This window comes from Nycticebus coucang, chromosome 16 (genome assembly GCF_027406575.1).
Source record: "Nycticebus coucang isolate mNycCou1 chromosome 16, mNycCou1.pri, whole genome shotgun sequence".
Lineage (NCBI taxonomy): Eukaryota > Metazoa > Chordata > Mammalia > Primates > Lorisidae > Nycticebus > Nycticebus coucang.
This window is the reverse complement of record NC_069795.1, coordinates 75,774,316-75,793,641: the sequence shown is the minus strand read 5'-3', so window position 1 is coordinate 75,793,641 and position 19,326 is coordinate 75,774,316. Positions and strand designations below refer to the sequence as shown.

Genomic DNA, 19,326 nt, shown 5'->3' with positions numbered 1-19,326 from the left:
AGCAGCCTCAAACTCTTGGGCTCAAGCTATTCTCTTGCCTCAGACTCCAAGTAGCTGGGACTACAGGGACTACAGGCGTCTGCCACAACACCTGGCTATTTTTGTTGTTGTTGCAGTTGTCATTGTTGATTAGCTGACCTGGGCTGGGTTCGAATCTGCCAGCCTGACTGTATGTGGTGAGTGCTGTAACCACGGAGCTATGGGTGCCAAGCCTTTTAGTCAATTTCTAAATGGATTCTTCTCTTTGTTATGAAATGTCCTTTGGAAATATTTACATGTAATTATTTTGTTGTGCAGTTCATAGATTTTTGAATATCCATTTTCCTTTATAATTAAGTTTATTCCATTTTTTCACTAAGATAAAAATAATACTAATAGAGAACTTTATCTGTAAATATTTATTTTTTTCTTAAGATAAATGTCTAGGAGTAGAATTACTAAAAGATTAAAAAATTTTAAAGGCTCATGATCTATTATTAGTTAAATAAACAAAAGATCTTGAAAATTGCGGTGGCACTTGGAGCTCAGTGGGTAGGGCGTAGGCCACATACACCGAGGCTGGCAGGTTTAAACCCAGCCAGGGCTGCTAAACAACAATGACAACTACAACAAAAAAAGTAGCCAGGCGTTGTAGTGGGAGCCTTGTAGTCCCAGCTACCCAATTGGGAGGCTGAAGCAAGAGAATCACTTAAGCCTAAGAGTTTGAGGTTGCTGTGAGTTGTGATGCACTCTACCAAGGATGACATAGTGAGACTCTGTCTCAAAAAAAAAGAAAATTGGTAGGGAATTGATTCTAAAGATTAAAAGTTTAGATCTACATCTGTAAAATTTAATGTGTATTTACTCTAATGAGAGATATTTTATTATTTTACTTTCAGTTCTAATTTGCATGTTTTATATAAATAAAAATTTTTATCTATACCTTAATTGGTATGATATATGAAATGACAACTTGTTTTCCATACAACTATATTTAAATCATTTATGTACATTTAGTAATAATATTATAATGATGAAGAAAGTAGATTATAAATTTTGTTTATAACTCCTCAGAAGGAAAAAGAGATAATGGGTATGTATCTTTTCTTATCATCTTTTCTTTTTTCTTTTTTGAGACAGTCATACTATGTCGCCCTCTTTAGAGTGCTGTGGCGGCATAGCTCACAGCAATCTCCAACTCTTGAGCTCAAGCCATCCTGTTGCCTCAGTTTTTTTGTTTTTGGGGTTTTTTTTGTTTGTTTGTTTGTTTTTTGCAGTTTTTGGCCAGGGACAGGTTTGAACCCGCTACCTTCGGTATATGGGACTGGTGCCCTATTCCTTTGAGTCTCAGTTTTTTGTATTTTTAGTAGAGATGGGGTCCTGCTCTGCCTCAGGCTGGTCTCAAACCCATGGATTGCTCAAGCAATCCACATGCCTTGGCCTCACAGAGTGCTAGGATGATAGGCATGAACTACCTCGCCTGGCCTTATATCTTTTCTTATATAAATTTTACATTAATAACATAATGTATGTTTGTATAGTACTTCATTATTCATGAAGGAGTTGTTTGTTTGTTTGTTTGTTTTTTGAGACAGAGCCTAAGCTGTCCTCCTGGGTAGAATGCTGTGGCATCACAGCTCACAGCAACCTCCAACTCCTGGGCTTAAGTGATTCTTTTGCCTCAGCCTCCCAAGTACTGGGACTACAGGCGCCCGCCACAATACCCGGCTATTTTTTGGTTGTAGTTGTCATTGTTGTTTGGCAGGCCTGGGTTGGATTCAAACCCACCAGCTCTGTATGGTATGTGGCTGGCATCTTAGCTGCTTGAGCTACAGGCGCTGAGCCTTTATGAAGGAGTTTTATTGTGCAAGAGCCTTGCAATATAGGAGGAATCTCTGTAATGCAGGTTAAGTCCAAAGCTATGCCTATAACCATAAAACTGACAACTGATGAAATGAAACCTAGAACTCAAATCTAATATCCTGTTGTTTTCTTTGCAATATTCATATTATTTTACTGAGTATAGAATGAGAAAGATGAAAAATTTTTCTTAAGTGCTAAGATCTGACACTTTTTTCTTTGTAATATTTTCAATATTTAGTCGCAACCAACTGTCAACATTGCCAGTACACTTGTGCAGTTTACCACTGAAAGTTCTAATTGCAAGTAATAACAAATTGGTCTCACTTCCAGAAGAAATTGGGCACCTCAGACACTTGATGGAACTTGTAAGTTAATATTTTATTTTTTATTGTCTCATATATATATTCAGTCATCAAATTCTTTTATATAGTAAAGATCTATTAGTAAGATAGGTTTTTGAGCTATTATATTTTTCAGTAATGATAATCATTATCATTCAGTAACTTACTGAATGATAGTACTCTAGTACTATATTAGTACTACTCTACATAGTACTCTAGTGCTTTGGCACAAGATTAAGAAAAAAAATGAAAGTACAATTCTAATAGGCCCCCACTGAATGGGTAAAGGTCATTAGAGTTATGTTCTGACTGATACTAAGTGATTTCTATGTTATTAAGCTTTTGAGAAATTAAATTTTGTTAATATTTTGATTTTTGTTTAGCCTTTCTAGAGGAATAGGCAACATTCTATCTTTAGAACCTGTCTCCCACTCTTTATAAAGTAAAATTTACTTTATTGCTATCTATTTCTAAGATACTTAATTGAACTCCTTTTAAATTATAAAAAAACAATCAACTCTTAAGTACTTATGTTCTGAGCATGACAATAAAAATTTTCTCATTTAATTTCCACAATAATATTATTATGAGTTGAGTCTAAAATTATATTCATTTTATAGCTGAGGAAAGTAGTACTCAGATAGTTAAGTAAATTGACTAAGGTTATATAATAGAAATAGACCTTGAAACCAATCTACCTTAACTTCAAAGCCCATGTTTCATATTTCTAAAGTAGTCGAATACTATTAAGTCCATTGAGATTTTAAAGTATAGTCCATGTAGGTTTAGTAACAAAGGTCAGTAGCATAAATAGAAAAATTAATATATATGTCATACAGTTTGACTACGCATCAAACCACTTTTTTTCAGGTGGGTTATGAATATTAAAGATTACATGTAAAAATTCACAAGTACACTTAACACAGTGGCTAATGCCTGTAATTCCTGCACTTTGGGAGGCCATGGTAGGATGCTCAATTAAAGCGAGGAGTTCAAGACCAGCTTGGACAACATAGCAAGACCCCATGTTGAAAAAAATTTTTTTAAATACCCAGGTGTAGTGATACTGGTGCCTGTAGCTATAGCTTTTTGGGACGCTGAAGCAAGAGGATCCCTTGAGCCCAGGAGTTAGAGGCTACAGTGAGCTATGACTGCATCACTACACTACAGCCTGAGTAGCGGAGCCAGGAACATCTATGGTTCTTAGCTATTAAAGTAAATTATGATTCTATGTCTAAGAATAATTCTATAATTTGAACTTAGAGTTGCTCGGATCGGTCTTAAGCTTGGGTTGTCCACCTGCCTCGGCTTCCCATAGTGCTGGGATTACAGGCATGAGTTAACCATGCCTGGCCTGAACAGGTATTTTAAAATGGGAATTTCCTTTCAAATCATTTTATTGTTATTTTTTTTTTTCCAGACTGTCTCACTGTGGCATCATATCTCACAGCAACTTCAAACTCTTGGGCTTAAAGCGATTCTCTTGCCTCAGCCTCCTGAATAGTTGGGACTACAGGCGTCTGCCACAAAACCCACTTTTTGTTTTTTGTTTTTTGGTGAGACAGAGTGTCACTATGTTGCCCGTTGTAGAGTGTCATGGTGTCACAGCTCGCAGCAACCGCAAACTCTTGGGCTCAAGTGGTTTTCTTGCCTCACCCTCCCGTGTAGTCCCATCACAAAGCCACAGGTCGTGCTCTGGCTGAGGCTGGTCTCAAATCTGTGAGCTCAGGCAATCTGCCCACCTCGGCCTCACAGAGTGCTAAGATTATAGGCCTGAGCACTGTGCCTGGTGTATTGCTATTATTTTTATCTTTTGTCTTTCTAGTTTCATTAGAATAACAGGAAATAAAATTATTGTCTTAAATAAACTTAGTTTTATACTTTTTTTCTACTTTACTGTTTTTTTTTTCTTTGCAGGTTTTGGCCAGGGCTGGCTTTGAACCCGCCACCTCCGGCATATGGGGCCGGCGCCTTACTCCATTGAGCCACAGGCGCCGGCCTTCTACTTTACCTTTTTACTAACATTTTCTTTTGATTTGATATTCTAGTTTTCCTATTCACACCTTAAATTATTTAATTTTAATTCTGCTCACAAAATACAAAATTTATATTATATACAGAATTAGTCAAAAGCCTATCAATTTTTTAAAAATGCGAGTTCAAATTATAGAATTATTCGTAGACATAGCATCATAATTTATTTTTATAGCCGAGAACCATAGATATTATATATTCTCATTTTATAGATGTTTAAAGCAGGTAAGTTTGTAATATAAAAATAATTTTTACTTTCCATCTTTTCAAAATAGGATGTGAGCTGCAATGAAATTCAAACTATACCTTCCCAAATTGGCAATCTGGAGGCCTTGAGAGACCTTAATGTAAGAAGGAATCACTTAATACATTTGCCTGAAGGTGAGAGAGTGTGAAATAATTGTTTTCTTAGTATTTTTCTTTTAATCTTAAAGCTCTCCTACATTGATGGATACAATACAAAAATATATCAGAGTTATATTCAGTGTTTGAAATCTAATGTTTTATTTGATAGTATTATCTGTTCCATTGTAAATTTTAAAAAACTCTTCACGGGTGGCGCCTGTGGCTCAGTGAGTAGGGCGCCGGTCCCATATGCCGGAGGTGGCGGGTTCAAACCCAGCCCCGGCCAAAAACCACAAAAAAAAAAAAAAAAAACTCTTCAGTGAAAAGTTTTGATATCTATTGACCTTTGATTTTATTTTTACATCTTTTCAACTGATCTAATTGATAACTCAGGATAGAGTCACTGGAAATTTCAGTAAGCATGACTGTTTGGGGGAAATGTAACATGTTTTGATGAGGGGATAGTTTAGTACAATGAAAAACATTCCAACAATTAACACTGACTTGAAAATGGACTTTGATTTAAACCTAACTTCATCCTTCACTTTAAAATGTTCAAAGGCAAATTGTGTGGCGGTAATACATAGGTTGAATAATGAATGGACAGTGAGATTACACTAGGAGACTGCTTATTTTAGGCTGACCATAATAAACTCTAGTACATGTATTTGAATGATAATAATGATTAAACACATTAACTATAACTTATCAATCTTTCACAAATACAAATTCATGAAAGAAAATGCTATAAAAGAAGGTAAAATTGGGAAGAACCGTTATTTTATTAGATCCAGAATGTATATTTGTTTAATTTTTTTTTTTTTTAATTTCAGCTCGCTTGTTCATTCTTCATTTGAAGTACTTTTGTTTTTGTTTTTGTTTTTGTTTTTTTTGTACATTTTCCTTCTCCTTTTTTTTTTTTTTAGATGTTCTTTCTCTGGCGATGCTCTGTCCCCTTGCCTCCCCAGTAGCGGGGATTACAGACACCCACCACAACATCTGGCTGTTTTTGATGTTAGTAGAGACGGGGTCTTGCTCTGGCTCACTGCTGTTACATACAGGTCTCGAACCTCTGAGCTCAGGCAATCCACCCGCCTTGGCCTCCCACAGTGCTGGGACTACAGGCATGAGCCACCATGCCCAGCCTATATTTGTTTAATTTTATTATGGATAATTTCATACATATATGTATGAGAGCAGTGAGTTTCCATGTACTCATCACCCAGCAACAACAGTCCTTAGCTCATGGCAGCTCTTATTTCATGTGTACTCTCATCTTCTTTCCCCCTACATAATCTTCTAGATTAATTTGAATCACATTCCAGAAATTTATTTGTAAAAAATTCAGAAAGGTAAAGAGTCTTCTGAAAGATTTTATGATGATTCTCTATATCCTTGTACAAAACATGACTTACAGTATACAAGAAATGTTGAATTAACTAATGACATTTTTGCTTTTGTTGTAGAATACAAACATTTATACCAATTTGATCCAGTAAAATATCAATTTTTGACATAGTAGTGTAGCTTTCACATTTTGGATTCCAAGTAAACTTACAAGAAAATAGCTTTTATACACTTAATACAGCCATACTGCCAAAAATCTGACAGTATCTTGCCTGTTGTTACACTTGTCCAGTAATCTTCACACCTTTTATTTGGTCTTCTTCATTTTCTCCTGGTTCCATTTGCTGCTAATTCAGGAATGTGAATAAAGGCCCTTAGCAGAACCAAAATTATGACTCTAGGACCTTGTAACCCCAGACTTCTTTCTAGGATTATACTTCTACTTAGGTCCCATTTACTGTGGTTGATCTTTAAAGGCTTACTTATAAAATTATATTTCTTTAATATGAAATCAATTAATGAAAACATTGGAGTTTCAATAAAACTGAAATTAGAGATTTCAGATGATAATTACAGTCTAATGGTTTTATCATCTCATTTATTTCGTTATCTTATTTAAATTGTAGACTATCAAACAAATAGTTTCAAATGGTTTTTTAATAGCTTGTTTTGTAATTTCAGTGTATATAGTTGAACTGAGATGGCAGGAGAAGCTTTATTCCAACAGCTACACAAGTTAGTGTGGATGTTAATTGATGGGTAATCTCTAACATGTTACAATTTGGTAGATAATTTATTACATCTTTTGTTGTACTGCTATTTTGATTTTAATTTAATCTAATTTTTACCAAATATAATAATTTAGCACATCATTCAAAAATTATTAGAAAGCTTAAAATAATCATTCCCCTTCTTCAAACCTCCCCACGCCCCAGTTTCAATTGCCCAAAGTATCTAATCTTCATTAAACTCCTTTGACTTCTTTCCACTAGTATTTGCTGAGATATTTCTTTCTTTTTTTTTTTTTATTATTAAATCATAGCTGTGTACACTGACATATTTCTTTTTTTTTTTTTTTTTTTGTGGTTTTTGGCCGGGGCTGGGTTTGAACCCACCACCTCCAGCATATGGGACCGGCGCCCTACTCCTTGAGCCACAGGCACCACCCACACTGACATATTTCTAATTGATATGCTTTCCAAGCTATTATTGGGTTTGGCAACTTTGGCACTTAATGTCAACTTTCTGTTATGATAGAGGAGAACTTGACTTCCTTACACCATCCACCTATATCTTCACTTCCTTCCTCCCATCTTTTCAATGTAGTTCTATCACAACTTTACTCATTGTTTACTAATTATATAAATATTGTTCCTTGCCAATTCAGGTGATACACTGTGGTTTTATTTCCTTTCTTATACATCTTGTTGTTTTTTTTTTTCCCCTCCCTGCAGTTTTTGGCTAGGGCTGGGTTATGAACCCACCACCTCCAGCATATGGGGCTGGCACCCTACTCCTTTGAGCCACAGGCACTGCCCTGTTGCTGTTGTTTTGTAGAGTTAATAATTCCTTATTTTTTTAATTTAATTTTTGGTTCTATTTATTTATTTGAGACAGAGTATCACTATGTTGCCCTCTGTAGAGTGCATGGCATCACTGCTCATAGCAACCTCAAACTCTTGGGCTTAAGTGTTTCTCTTGCTTCAGCCTCCCAAGTAGCTGGGACTACAGGTGCCTGCCACAATGCCCGGCTATTTTTTTTGTTGTTGTTGTTGTCATTGTTGCTTAGCGGGCCCTGGCTGGGTTTGAACTCACCAGCCCTGGTGGCCAGCACCCTACCCGCTGAGCTACAGGTGCTGAGCCTGGTTGTTGTTTTTTTTAACGTATCTATAGCTAATTCCACCCTGTTTGTCCAGCAGCCTTCTTAGTCAAACTAATCTCTTTTTTCTTGCATATTTCTCTCACTGAGCCTTTTCTTTCTCTTCTGATGAAGGCTGGTTGTTCTCTAGTGTTGCCACTCAGCTTTCTTTCTGTATTAAATATTACCAATACCTGGACTCTGGCTCGTCCTCTTGCTTAGTTTATTCCCTGTTTTGCTGGAGAACATCTTCTAGTAGTTTCCTGAGAACTCTCAAAAGAGAACATTTTCTTGAGACCCCAGTTGAAAAAGAATTATCTGTATTCTATGTTCACCCTAATTAACAATTTGTTTGATAATAAATTTTAGGTTGAAAACTTTTTCTCTCAGGACTTTTAGGTCTTTTTTCACTTTTAGCCTTCAGTGCTAAAAATTGAAAATATATCTTTCATTCCTAGCCCCAGTTTTTTATGACCAACACTTTGTCTATGGAAAATTTTAAGTTCGTCCCTGTTTTTCTGCTGCTGTGAAATTTGTGATACTGTGGCATAGAATGAGTTGTCCTAGCTTAATGTATTGTATACTTGCTGGGCTTCTTTCCAAACTAGAGAATCATACTCTCCGTTTGGGGAGATTATCTTATATTTCTTTTTGATACTTTTCCTTTCTTTTGGTTTCTCCATTCTCTTTCTGGATTTTTTTGTTTGTTTGTTTTGAGACTATAGGTGCCCACCACAATGCCTGGATTTTTTTTTTTTTTTTGAGACAGTCTCAAGCTGTCGCCCTGGGTAGAGTGCTGAGGCATCACAACTCACAGCAACCTCCAACTCCTGGGCTTAAGCAATTCTCTTGCCTCAGCCTCCCAAGTAGCTGGGAGTACAGACGCCCACCACAATGCCCTGCTATTTTTTGGTTGTAGTTGTCATTGTTGTTTGGCAGGCCCGCGCTGGTTTTGCTGGTGCCTTAGCCGCTTGAGCTATAGGCGCCGAGCCACACCCGTTCTTTTTTTTGTTGCAGTTGTTAGCTGGCCCTGGCAGGGTTTGAACCTGCCACCCTCAGTGTATGTGGCTGGTGCCTACCACTGTGCTACAGGTGCTGAGCCTTTTTTCTTTTCTTTTCTTTTTTTTTTTTATTTTGAGATGGTTTCTCACTCCGTTTACCTAGGCTAAAGTGCCATGGCATCATAGCTTACAGCAACCTCAAACTCTTGCAATCCTCTTGTCTCAGCCTCCCAAGCAGTGGGGACTACAGGTGCCTGCCACAGTGCTAGGCTACTTTTTTATCTGTAGTAGAGATGGGGTCTCGCTCTTGCTCAGGCTGGTCTTAAACTCCTGAGCTCAAGCAGACACCCACCTTTGCCTCCCAGAGTGCTAAGATTACAGGCATGAGCCACTGAGCCTGGCCCAGGAATCTATTTTTTAATGTGCAGGTGATCCTTATACCCAGTAAGGCTTGAGAAGCACTGCTCTAAACATAAATTATTCTTATTTCTTCTAGGGAGGAAGAAGGAAGAAAAAAGATAAAAATCTTTCAAAACAGCTAGTCTCACTCTTGCTCAGGGTAGTCTTATACTCCTAAGCTCTGGCAGTCCACCCACGTTGGCCTCCCAGAGTGCTAGGATTACAGGTGTGAGCCCTGTGCCTGGCCTGCATTTTTTTTAATTGGATGTTAGATCTCTTTCATCTTGTGATTTTTTTTCTTATTTTTTTAATTGTTTACTTCTTTGTTCTTTTGTTACACTACAGTAAAATAGTTTCAGCCAATTACATTCCAATCATTCCAAATTTTTAATTTCTGCCATTGTATTTTTCATCTCTAAGAACTCTTATTATTCTGTGATTAAAAAGAAAAAAAAAATTCCTTTAGCTGCTTGTGAGGCTAAGGCAAGAAGATAACTTGAGCCCAAAAGTTTGAGGTTGTTTACCTCGGCATTCTACCCAGGGTGAAAGGGTGAGACTCTGTCTCAAAAGAAAAAAAAGTCCCTTTTATGTTTCAGTACTTAAGTACCTTATCTCTTGGAAGATACTAGTTCTAGCTTTTCAAAATTTTCTTCTGTTTCCTTTATATTACCTATTTCTTCTCATTTCCTTTTTATGGTTGGTTTGTTGGTTTTGTTTTATGTCTTACATGTTGGAGACTTCTTATAACAAATATCTGTGGATCAATATACTTTCTGTATATAGCAGGTTAGAAGTTGTAAGTATTCTGAGCAGGAATTGTGTAATGGCAATTAGACAACAAACTGGGTACTTTATGAGAAGAAATTGCATATCAATACCTATGGCCTTTTATATAGATAGGTCTGTATAGTTTCTCCAGAGAAAGATGCTCCATTTCTTCTACATTATTATGTGCATTCCTAACTATTGGCATTCAAGAGCTGGAGGCAAGATAGCATGGGCTGGAAGATGCTGATGTCTTCCCATTAAGTGTGTAGACTTTCACTTAGCTCCTCCATTTTTAACTGGCCACTCTTCCTGATTTTCCATTATGCCTGGCGTCTCTGAGTTCAGACCATTTCATTCAATTTCACTAGAAAATAACTTGGTCACTCTTGGGAGCCATTGTAGAGGGGTAGATTCCCAGCTGTGTGAGCTGGGGTTGAGGACTTAGAGATCTAACTGTTCTTTACAGACTGGCAACTAATCCTTTTGTTAGCCTTACCATTTGTGGTATTAGAGCCTTCAGATTCTAAGACTTTTCTGTGGTTCTGTGAGGGGTCAAACTGCTTGCCTTTTATTAGTACTCCTATCTGCAGGCAATTAGATTTTATTTTATGGCACTTTGCTACCAGTTAATCTCTAAGAGAGAATCAAGATAAATACCTATGTTAAATCTGCCATATTTAACTAGAAACTTTTGTAAAAATTGTCCAATTTTAAAATATTATTAATTGTTAATTTCTATTTTATCTCCATGCAGAGCTGGCAGAATTGCCTTTGATACGGTTAGACTTTTCATGCAATAAAATTACGACAATCCCTATTTGTTTTCGAAACCTCAGGCACCTACAGATGATTACCCTAGATAACAATCCTCTACAGTCACCCCCTGCACAGGTAAACCATAGTTGAAGTATGCTGTGGACTTTTTTTGACAAAGGATGATATTTTAAATTTGATTATGTAAATTTATATTTATGTTAGAAAATGAGTTCTTTTAGGCGTGGCGCCTGTAGTTTAGCAGCTAGGGCACCGACCACATAGACCAGGGCTGGCAGGTTTGAATCCAGCCAGGGCCTCCCAAAGAACAATGACAACTACAACAAAAAAAATAGCCGGGCATTGAGGCGAGCGCCTGTAGTCCCAGCTACTTGGGAGACTAAGGCAAGAAAATCACTTAAGCCCAAGAGTTGGAGGTTGCTGTGAGCTATGATGCCATGGCACTCTACCCAGGTTGACAGCTTGAGACTGTGTTTCAACAAAACAAAAAAAGAAAGGAAAAAAAAAGAAAATGAGTTCTTTTAAATTCACACATACACGTATTCTTTATAATGTGATGAAAGATAGATGATGGGTTGATGTTTCCAAAAGTGTTTTTACTTTCACTGAATTGGTATTTTTTTAATTTGAAGAATTCTTCCTAAATTTTTTTCTAATAAAATTTCAGTTAATTTCTTTCTTAATTTTTACTAGTAAAACTTGATTATAGATAACATGAATGCTAGAGATAAGAAAAGTACTCAACTTTGAGAGCTAAAGATTATCAATGCATTTCTTCTAACCATTGTTATACCTTCCTAATTTCTAAAATCATAAGTTTCTCATTTAGCCAGTTTGGTCATTTGTTTATCAAAGAAGCTATTTAGTAATTAGAAGATAGGTTTACATATAGAATCTAGACACTTTACAGTCTTTAAATACTCTCCAACCTGTAACTTTTCACTGTAGTTCTTTTTTAACTCTGTAATTTATTGATGATTTTATACAAGCATGAGGTTATCTTTATGGCAACTGTAACTTCATGAGTAAACTTTAACAATAGAAGTGTCTGATACACCTAAAGAATACCTCTGGGACAGGTAACAACAAATAGATATTATTAATAATAATATTAATATTTCATCATTTCAGATGAGTAATAATTTGGTTACATTTATATGATTAATATTTCATCATTTCAGATGAGTAATAATTTGGTTACATTTATATGTTACTTTACTTAGATATGTATAAAAGGAAAAATCCACATATTTAAATACCTGAATATACAAGCTTGTAAGATTGCTCCAGATCTGCCAGATTATGATAGAAGACCCTTGGGTTTTGGCTCCTGGTAAGTATCTTTTATTCTTTTATCTATTATATTTCATTACATATAAGCAAACTGGATTCTTATTTTTGCCTGAATATTTGATTAATGGGAAGTAAGCTGTTTTAAAACTTAATCTCAGAATGTTTGCATCAAGTGTAAAAGTGATTATCTAGATCTGACAAAGTGTAATTCTAAGTCAGGGTTTCTCAGCCTTGGCACTGTAGACATTTTAGTCGAGAATTAGATAAATTCGTTTTCGTGAGGAACTGTCCTATACATTGTAAGATATTTAGCAGCATCCCTAGCCTCTAGCCATCAGATTCCAATAGCATCTTCCTAGTGTGACGAACAAAGATGTCTCCAGACATTATCGATGTCCTCTTAGGCGATCCCCAGTTGAAAACTACTGGTCTGAGTGACTCGAATATTAACCTTACCTCTGTTACTACCTATCTTAAGGCAAGACATTTTGGGGAGTGAAGATGTTGGATTTGTTGACTATTAACATCACTTCAGGACTTCTTAGTCTGTGAATCACTCAGCTGCATAATTTGTGACTTAGAAGGTTATCTCTTTGGCTATCCCAACCATCTGGAACAATCTTAAATAACAAGAATTAAATTCAAGGGCTTTTAAACAGGCAAGATAGATGTCCCAGTGCAGGTATAATAGTGTTCATGTACTTTACTCAAAAGAGAACCCCTTGGGCTTTTTCTTAGAATATGTTAAATTTTGCTTAAAAGCATAGTTCTAATAAGCTTGCTTCTCAGTTTTCAGATTTAAAACCTTCCATTTGGTAGAGTTTCTAAAAGCAGACATATTAACAAGTAGAAATGCTCCTAAACTTACAATGGGGTTTTGTTCTATAAACCCTTTATAAGTTAAAAATATCCTAAGTCAATAATGCATTTAATATATCTGCACTACCAAACATTGTAGCTTACCCTAACCTACCTTAAATGTGCTCAGAACACTTACATTAGACTACAAAATCATCCAACACAGCTCATTTTATAATAAAGTTTTATTGAATGCCATACTGAAAGTGCAAAACAGATGGTTGCACAGTTTCTAATTAATGTGTATTGCTTTCATACCATCCTAAAGTGGAAAAATAGTAAGGTGAATCATCATAAGTCAGGGCCCATTTATATAAAAATTAATTTGAATTGGCCCACATGTGTCCATTCAGAGCTGGGCAATACATGCAGGCCTCCCGTACTTCCTGGGCCACAGGAGAAAAACTAAAATAATTCATAATTTAAAGAAAAAAAGAGAGGTTGGGTGGGGGTGGCTCACAGCTATAATCCAAGCAGTTTGAGAGGACAAGGCAGGAGGATCTCTTGAGGCTAGGAGTTGAAGACCAGCCTGGTCAACATGGTGAGACCTTGTCACTACCAACCAAAGAAAGAAAGAAAGAGAAATTAGCCAGCCATGGTGGCAGGTGCCTGTAGTCTTAGCTACTAGGGAGTCTGAGGTGGAAGATGGCTTTAGCCCAGGAGTTTGAGGCTGCAGTGAGGTATTATATTTGTATCACTGCCACTCCAGTGCAAGCAACAGAGCAAGACCTCGTCTAAAAAAAAGAAGTAAATAAATGACATTCATATAAGGGTTTATTTTGTTTTCAACTTATATAAAGCTTTTACTTTATATGAAAGGTAGAAAAGTAGGAAATGATTTATCCTCATTTTACAAAGGTTAAGTGACTTGTTGGAGGTAAAATTGGTAAGTAGTAAAACTGGCTCTTGTTTTGTAAAATCCAAGTACATTGCTTGGATTACTTGTACCTTACTGGTGCATTGTGATAGCAATGAAAAAACTATGTATAGAAACTACAGAAGAATATATGGAATTCAGAATTCAATACCAGAAGAACAGTGTTTTTCGGGCAGCGCCTGTGGCTCAGTGAGTATGGCTCCAGCCCCATATACCAAGGGTGGCAGGTTCAAACCCAGCCCCGGCCAAACTGCAAGAAAAAAAAGAATTGCCAGGCATTGTGGTGGGCACCTGTAGTCCCAGCTACTTGGGAGGCTGAGGCAAGAGAATCACTTAAGCCCAAGAGTTTGAGGTTGCTGTGAGCTGTGACGCCACAGCACTCTACTGAGGGTGACATACTAACACTGTGTCTCAAAAAAAAAAAAGAAAAATGGACAAAAAACTTGAACACTTTACAGAGAGATATATAAGTAGCCAGTAATTGCACCAGAAAGTGCTCGACATCATTAGTCACCATGGAAAGGCAAATTAAATCACAGTGAGATACTACTTGTCACAACACATGCACTAGAACAGTGGTTCTCAACCTTCCTAATGCCGCAACCTGACCCCAACCATAAAATTATTTTTGTTGGGTGGCACCTGTGGTTCAGTGAGTAGGGCACTGGCCCCATATATTGAGGGTGGCGGGTTTGAACCTGGCCCTGGCCAAACTGCAACAACAACAAAAAAATAGCCGGGCATTGTAGCGGGTGCCTATGGTCCCAGCTACTTGGAAGGCTGAGGCAAGAGAATCGCCTAAGCCTAAGAGCTGGAGATTGCTGTGAGCTGTGACACCACGATACTCTACTGAGGAGGACAAAGTGAGACTCTTTCAAAAAAAAGAAATTATTTTTGTTGCTACTTCATAACTGTAATTTTACTATTGTTATGAATCTTTTAATGTAAAGATCTGATATGCGGGATGTATTTAGGAGACCACTGTGAAAGGATCGTTTGATCCCCAAAGGGGTCGCGACCCACAGGTTGAGAACTGCTGCACTACAATGACTGAAATTAAGAAGGAAGGTAAGGTGCAGTAGCTCACGCCTGTAATCCTATAAATCTGGGAAGCTGAGGTGGGTGGATTGCCTGAGTTCATGAGTCCGACACCAGCCTCAGCCAGAGTGAGACTGCGTCTCTAAAAAAATAGCCGGGCGTTGTGGCCGGCGCCTGTAGTCCCAGCTACTCAGGAGGCTGAGGCAAGATGATCACTTGAGACTAAGAGTTTAAAGTTGCTGCGAGCTGTGATGCCAGAGCTCTCTACCGAGGGTGACAAAGTGAAACTCTGTCTCAAAAGAAAAGAAAAGAAGAAGAAGAAGGCAGGTAACACCAAATATTGGTGAGGATGTGGAACAACGAGTGTGATACATTGCTTCTAGAAATATAAAAATACTACATCTACTTTGGCAAAGTGGTTTGCCATTCTTGTTCTTTTTTTAACAGCTCTATCGAGGTACAATTTACAGATAATAAAAGCCACCCATTTTAAGTAATATACTTCAGTAAGTTTTGGTATAGCAATACAGTCATGAAACCACCAACATAATCAAGATATGTAACATTTCTATCCACCTCATGCCCCTTTACCGTTAGTTCTTTTCCTCTGCCCCCAGCCTTAGGCAATCACTGATCCATTGCTTCCAGTCAATGTAGTTTTGTCTTTTCTAGAATTTCAGATAGTATGTATCATTTTGTGTCTGGCTTCTATTACTTAGCAAAATACTTTTGAGATTTATTGATGGGAAAGATTTGAACAGACATTTAACGAAGATAATATAAATGGCCAATAAGCACACAAAAAGATACTCAACATTGCTAGTTAGAGACATACAAATTAAAATCACAGTAAGATAGTGAGATACCACTTTATACTCACCAAAATAGCTGGAATTAAAAACTGACAACACGGCTTGGCACCCATAGCACAGTGGTTACAGTGCCTGCCATTTCACTGAGGATGGTGGGTTCAAAGGCCAGCTAAACAACAATGACAACTGCAACAAAAAATAGCCGGGCATTGTGGCAGGTACCTGTAGTCTCAGCTACTTGGGAAGTTGAGGCAAGAGAATCGCTTAAGCCCAAGAGTCTGAGGTTGCTGTGAGCTGTGAGCTGTGAGCTGTGATGCCATGGCACTCTACCGAGGGTGACATAGTGAGACTCTGTCTCAAAACAAAACAAAACAAAAAAACTGACAACACAAATATTAGCAGCTAGAATGCAAATATATTCATTTCTGATAGGATGCGAAAGGGTACAACTACTTTCAAAAACAAATTGGCAATTTTATAGAAAGTTAGACCTGTAATTGTCCTCTAACCAACCCATTAATTTTACTTACAAGGTATTTACCTAGAGTAATGAAGCAAATTTATACAAAGGCTTGTTTGCTAATGTTCATGGGAGTTTTATTCACAGTAGCTAAAATATGGAAACATACTAAATATCTGTCAACAGAAAATGAGTTTAAAAAATTGTTTATTCATACAGTAGAATGGTACTCAGCAATAAATAGGAATGCAAAAACATTGTGAATCTCACTGACACGATGCTAAGCAAAATAAATAAATAAATAAAAGAGCCAGATAAAAAAGAGTACATATAATTTTATTTCTATAAGTTCTAGAATAAGTAAAGCAAATGTAATAGTTTTCTATACTGCCATAATAAATTGCCATAAATATAGAGGCTTAAACACACAAATTTATTATCTTATTTTACTTCTGACAGTATTTTTGAGAAGTTTAACATGATCTTATTGGACTAAAATTGAGATACTGGTAGGGCATAGTTCCTATCAATAGGCTCCAGGTAGAATGTATTTCCTTCCCTTTTTCAGCTTGTAGAGGCTGCCTGTTCCTTGGCATATGTTCCTCTTCCTCCATCTTCAAGTTAACGTCACATCACATCACTGATCTCTTCTGCCTCCTTTTTTTTTGAGACAGAGTCTCACTTTGTTACCCTGTGTAGGGTGCAGTGGCATCATAGCTCACAGCAACTTCCAAATCTTGAGCGCAAAGGGATTCTCTTACCTTAGCCTCCCTGGTAGCTGTGACTATAGGCACCTACCACAATGCCTGGCTGTGTTTTAGAGTTGGGGGTCTCACTCTTGCTCAGGCTGGTCTCGAACTTCTGAGCTCAGGGAATCCACCCACCTCAGCCTCCCAGACTATTAGGATACAGGTGTGAGCCACCACACCTGGCTTCTGCCTCCTTCTTGCACTTTAAGGACTCTTATGATTACATTAGGCCAGGATAAGTCTCTATTTTAAAGTCAGCTGATGAACAACCTTATTTTTATCTTCAACCTTAATTTCCTTTCGCCATGTAAGGTAACATACTCAGAAGTTCCAGGGCTTAGGTCATGGACATCTTTGGGAACCATTATTTAGCCTTCCACACTAAGGTGAAAAAAAATCAGACAGTATGTCTCTGAGGTAAAGCACCCAGTGACAGAATCAAAGGAATTGTGAAGGGATACAGGGAACTTTTGGCAAAGTAGAAATGTCCTGTATCATGATGGAGGTGTCAAAATTATACAGCTAAGATCTATGCATTTCAATGTATATAAATTTTACCTCAAAAAAGAGTACTGTTAAAAGTAAAAACAATTGAGGGACATGGGGAATGGAAGAAGGCATTGATAAGAGTTGCAGATTGTGATATTTTTGAAGCTGGATAGTGAGTACTTGGTGGGGCTCATACTATTCTGCTTACATTGTATCTACAGTAGAATCTCTGTAAGATTACCCAAGGGACTGAAACAAACTGGTCAACATACAGAGGTGGTCCCCATAAGGAACCAGGCCTACTCTACTGATACGTACATGTGGTGCACACTGGGTCTATGCAAATTAGGTCAGTATAAGGAAGCGTTGATGTAGGGAAGTGGTTAACTACACAGGTTCTAATGTATTTAAAAATGTTCATATTAAAAAATTAAAAGAATGCTCACTTAGTTCTAATAGTTAAGTGACTAAGTACTATGAGAATTTTTATAAAATTGTATCTGTTTTATGTCAAGCATTAATTTTCATTATTATTTGGAGACAGGTTCATTCTGTAGCATACCTCATAGCAACTTCAATCTCTTCAGCTTATGTTACCCTCTTGCCCCAGCCTCCCAAATAGCTGGGACTACAGGCACCCACCACTAAACTGGGCTAGGTTTTCTATTTTTGGTAGACATGGGATCTTGCTCTTCTCCAGGCTGGTCTTGAATTCCTGAGCTCAAGCAGTCCACTCTTCTCAGCCTCCCGGAGTACTAGGATTACCAGCGTGAGCCACTATGGTTAGCCCAAACATTAATTTTTTAAATATCAAACTTTGCAATAACCAAGTATCTTTTTGGCAGCCATGAAGAACTGTACTCAAGTCGCCCTTATGGAGCCCTGGATTCAGGTTTCAATAGTGTGGACAGTGGTGATAAGAGATGGTCAGGGAATGAAGTAAGTTTTTCTTCTATTTCAGAAGTTACAACTCTTAATTAAAGGAAGATAAAATGATAAAGATGGAAAGGTCTTAACAGCATTTAACTTCTCATTACAGAAGAGTTAAGGGAAGGGCAAAAAATCCCACATAGTCCTACCACCAAAAACAGTATTCTATTTCTTTACCATCTTTTTATCACGTATTTTTTATGTTATTACCTTGTCTCATACAAATAGTTTCATATCCTGGAAAGCCAAACAGCTGAGCCAGTTAAAAATGAAGCCTAAAATTTGAGGGTCTGGGTATTTTTGAGCAGAGGTGGTAGAAGTGAAAGTAATTTGTGAGGTAACAGGACTATAGGCTGACAGGTAAGGAGACAAGAACTTATATGCTCAAGATAAATAATTTTTTTAGCTAATTATATCATTTTTCTGTTTAACTATTGGGATTATGTCTTCTTTTTAAAATTACTGCTGTATAATATTGTTAACTATAAATTGGGTTAAATTATTAAATAAGCTTATTATTAAATCAGCTTTTGTGAACAAGACCAGTAACCTACCATTTATAACATGGTTTCATTGGGAGTCCAAGCAAATTAATTTTAGACCACAGGCTCAGCGCCCGTGGCTCAGTGGTTAGGGCGCCGGCCACATACACCAGAGCTGGCAGTTTTAAACCCAGCCCAGGCCAGCTAAAAACAATGACAGCTACAACAACAAAACAACAGCCAGGTGTTGTGGCAGGCGCCTGTAGTCCCAGTTACATGGGAGGCTGAGGCATGAGAATCACTTAAGCCCAAGAGTTTGAGGTTGCTGTGAGCTGTGATGCTACAGCACTCTACCCAGGGCAACAAAGTGGACATAGTGAGACTTTGTCTCAAAAAAACAAACAAATTTTTAGACCACAGGCCATTTATAATTTGGAATTGCTCGTGTATGTCCATCTGGACAGTCAGTATTGCTATTTCTATACAGGTATATATGTGAATACTTTAAATCTATGTATATATTCTATTTATAGAGTCATGAATATCCTTCTATTTCTTCATTTTGTTAATTATGGCAAGACATATATATATATAACATGAAACTCACCTTTTCAACCATTTTCAAGTTT

General features: G+C 37.2%; 1 protein-coding gene across 10 annotated transcripts in view; it reads left to right on the top strand.

Moving 5' to 3' along the window:
* Window positions 1-19,326, top strand: part of LRCH3 (leucine rich repeats and calponin homology domain containing 3) — a 144,368-nt gene that overhangs the window by 61,358 nt on the left and 63,684 nt on the right. For all 10 annotated transcript variants that reach the window (XM_053564536.1, XM_053564539.1, XM_053564537.1 and 7 more), the window contains exons 3-7: window positions 2,081-2,207; window positions 4,493-4,598; window positions 10,690-10,826; window positions 11,933-12,042; window positions 18,131-18,224. In XM_053564536.1, coding sequence (XP_053420511.1) covers window positions 2,081-2,207; window positions 4,493-4,598; window positions 10,690-10,826; window positions 11,933-12,042; window positions 18,131-18,224 — 574 coding nt within the window. The remainder of the gene's footprint in view (window positions 1-2,080; window positions 2,208-4,492; window positions 4,599-10,689; window positions 10,827-11,932; window positions 12,043-18,130; window positions 18,225-19,326) is intronic.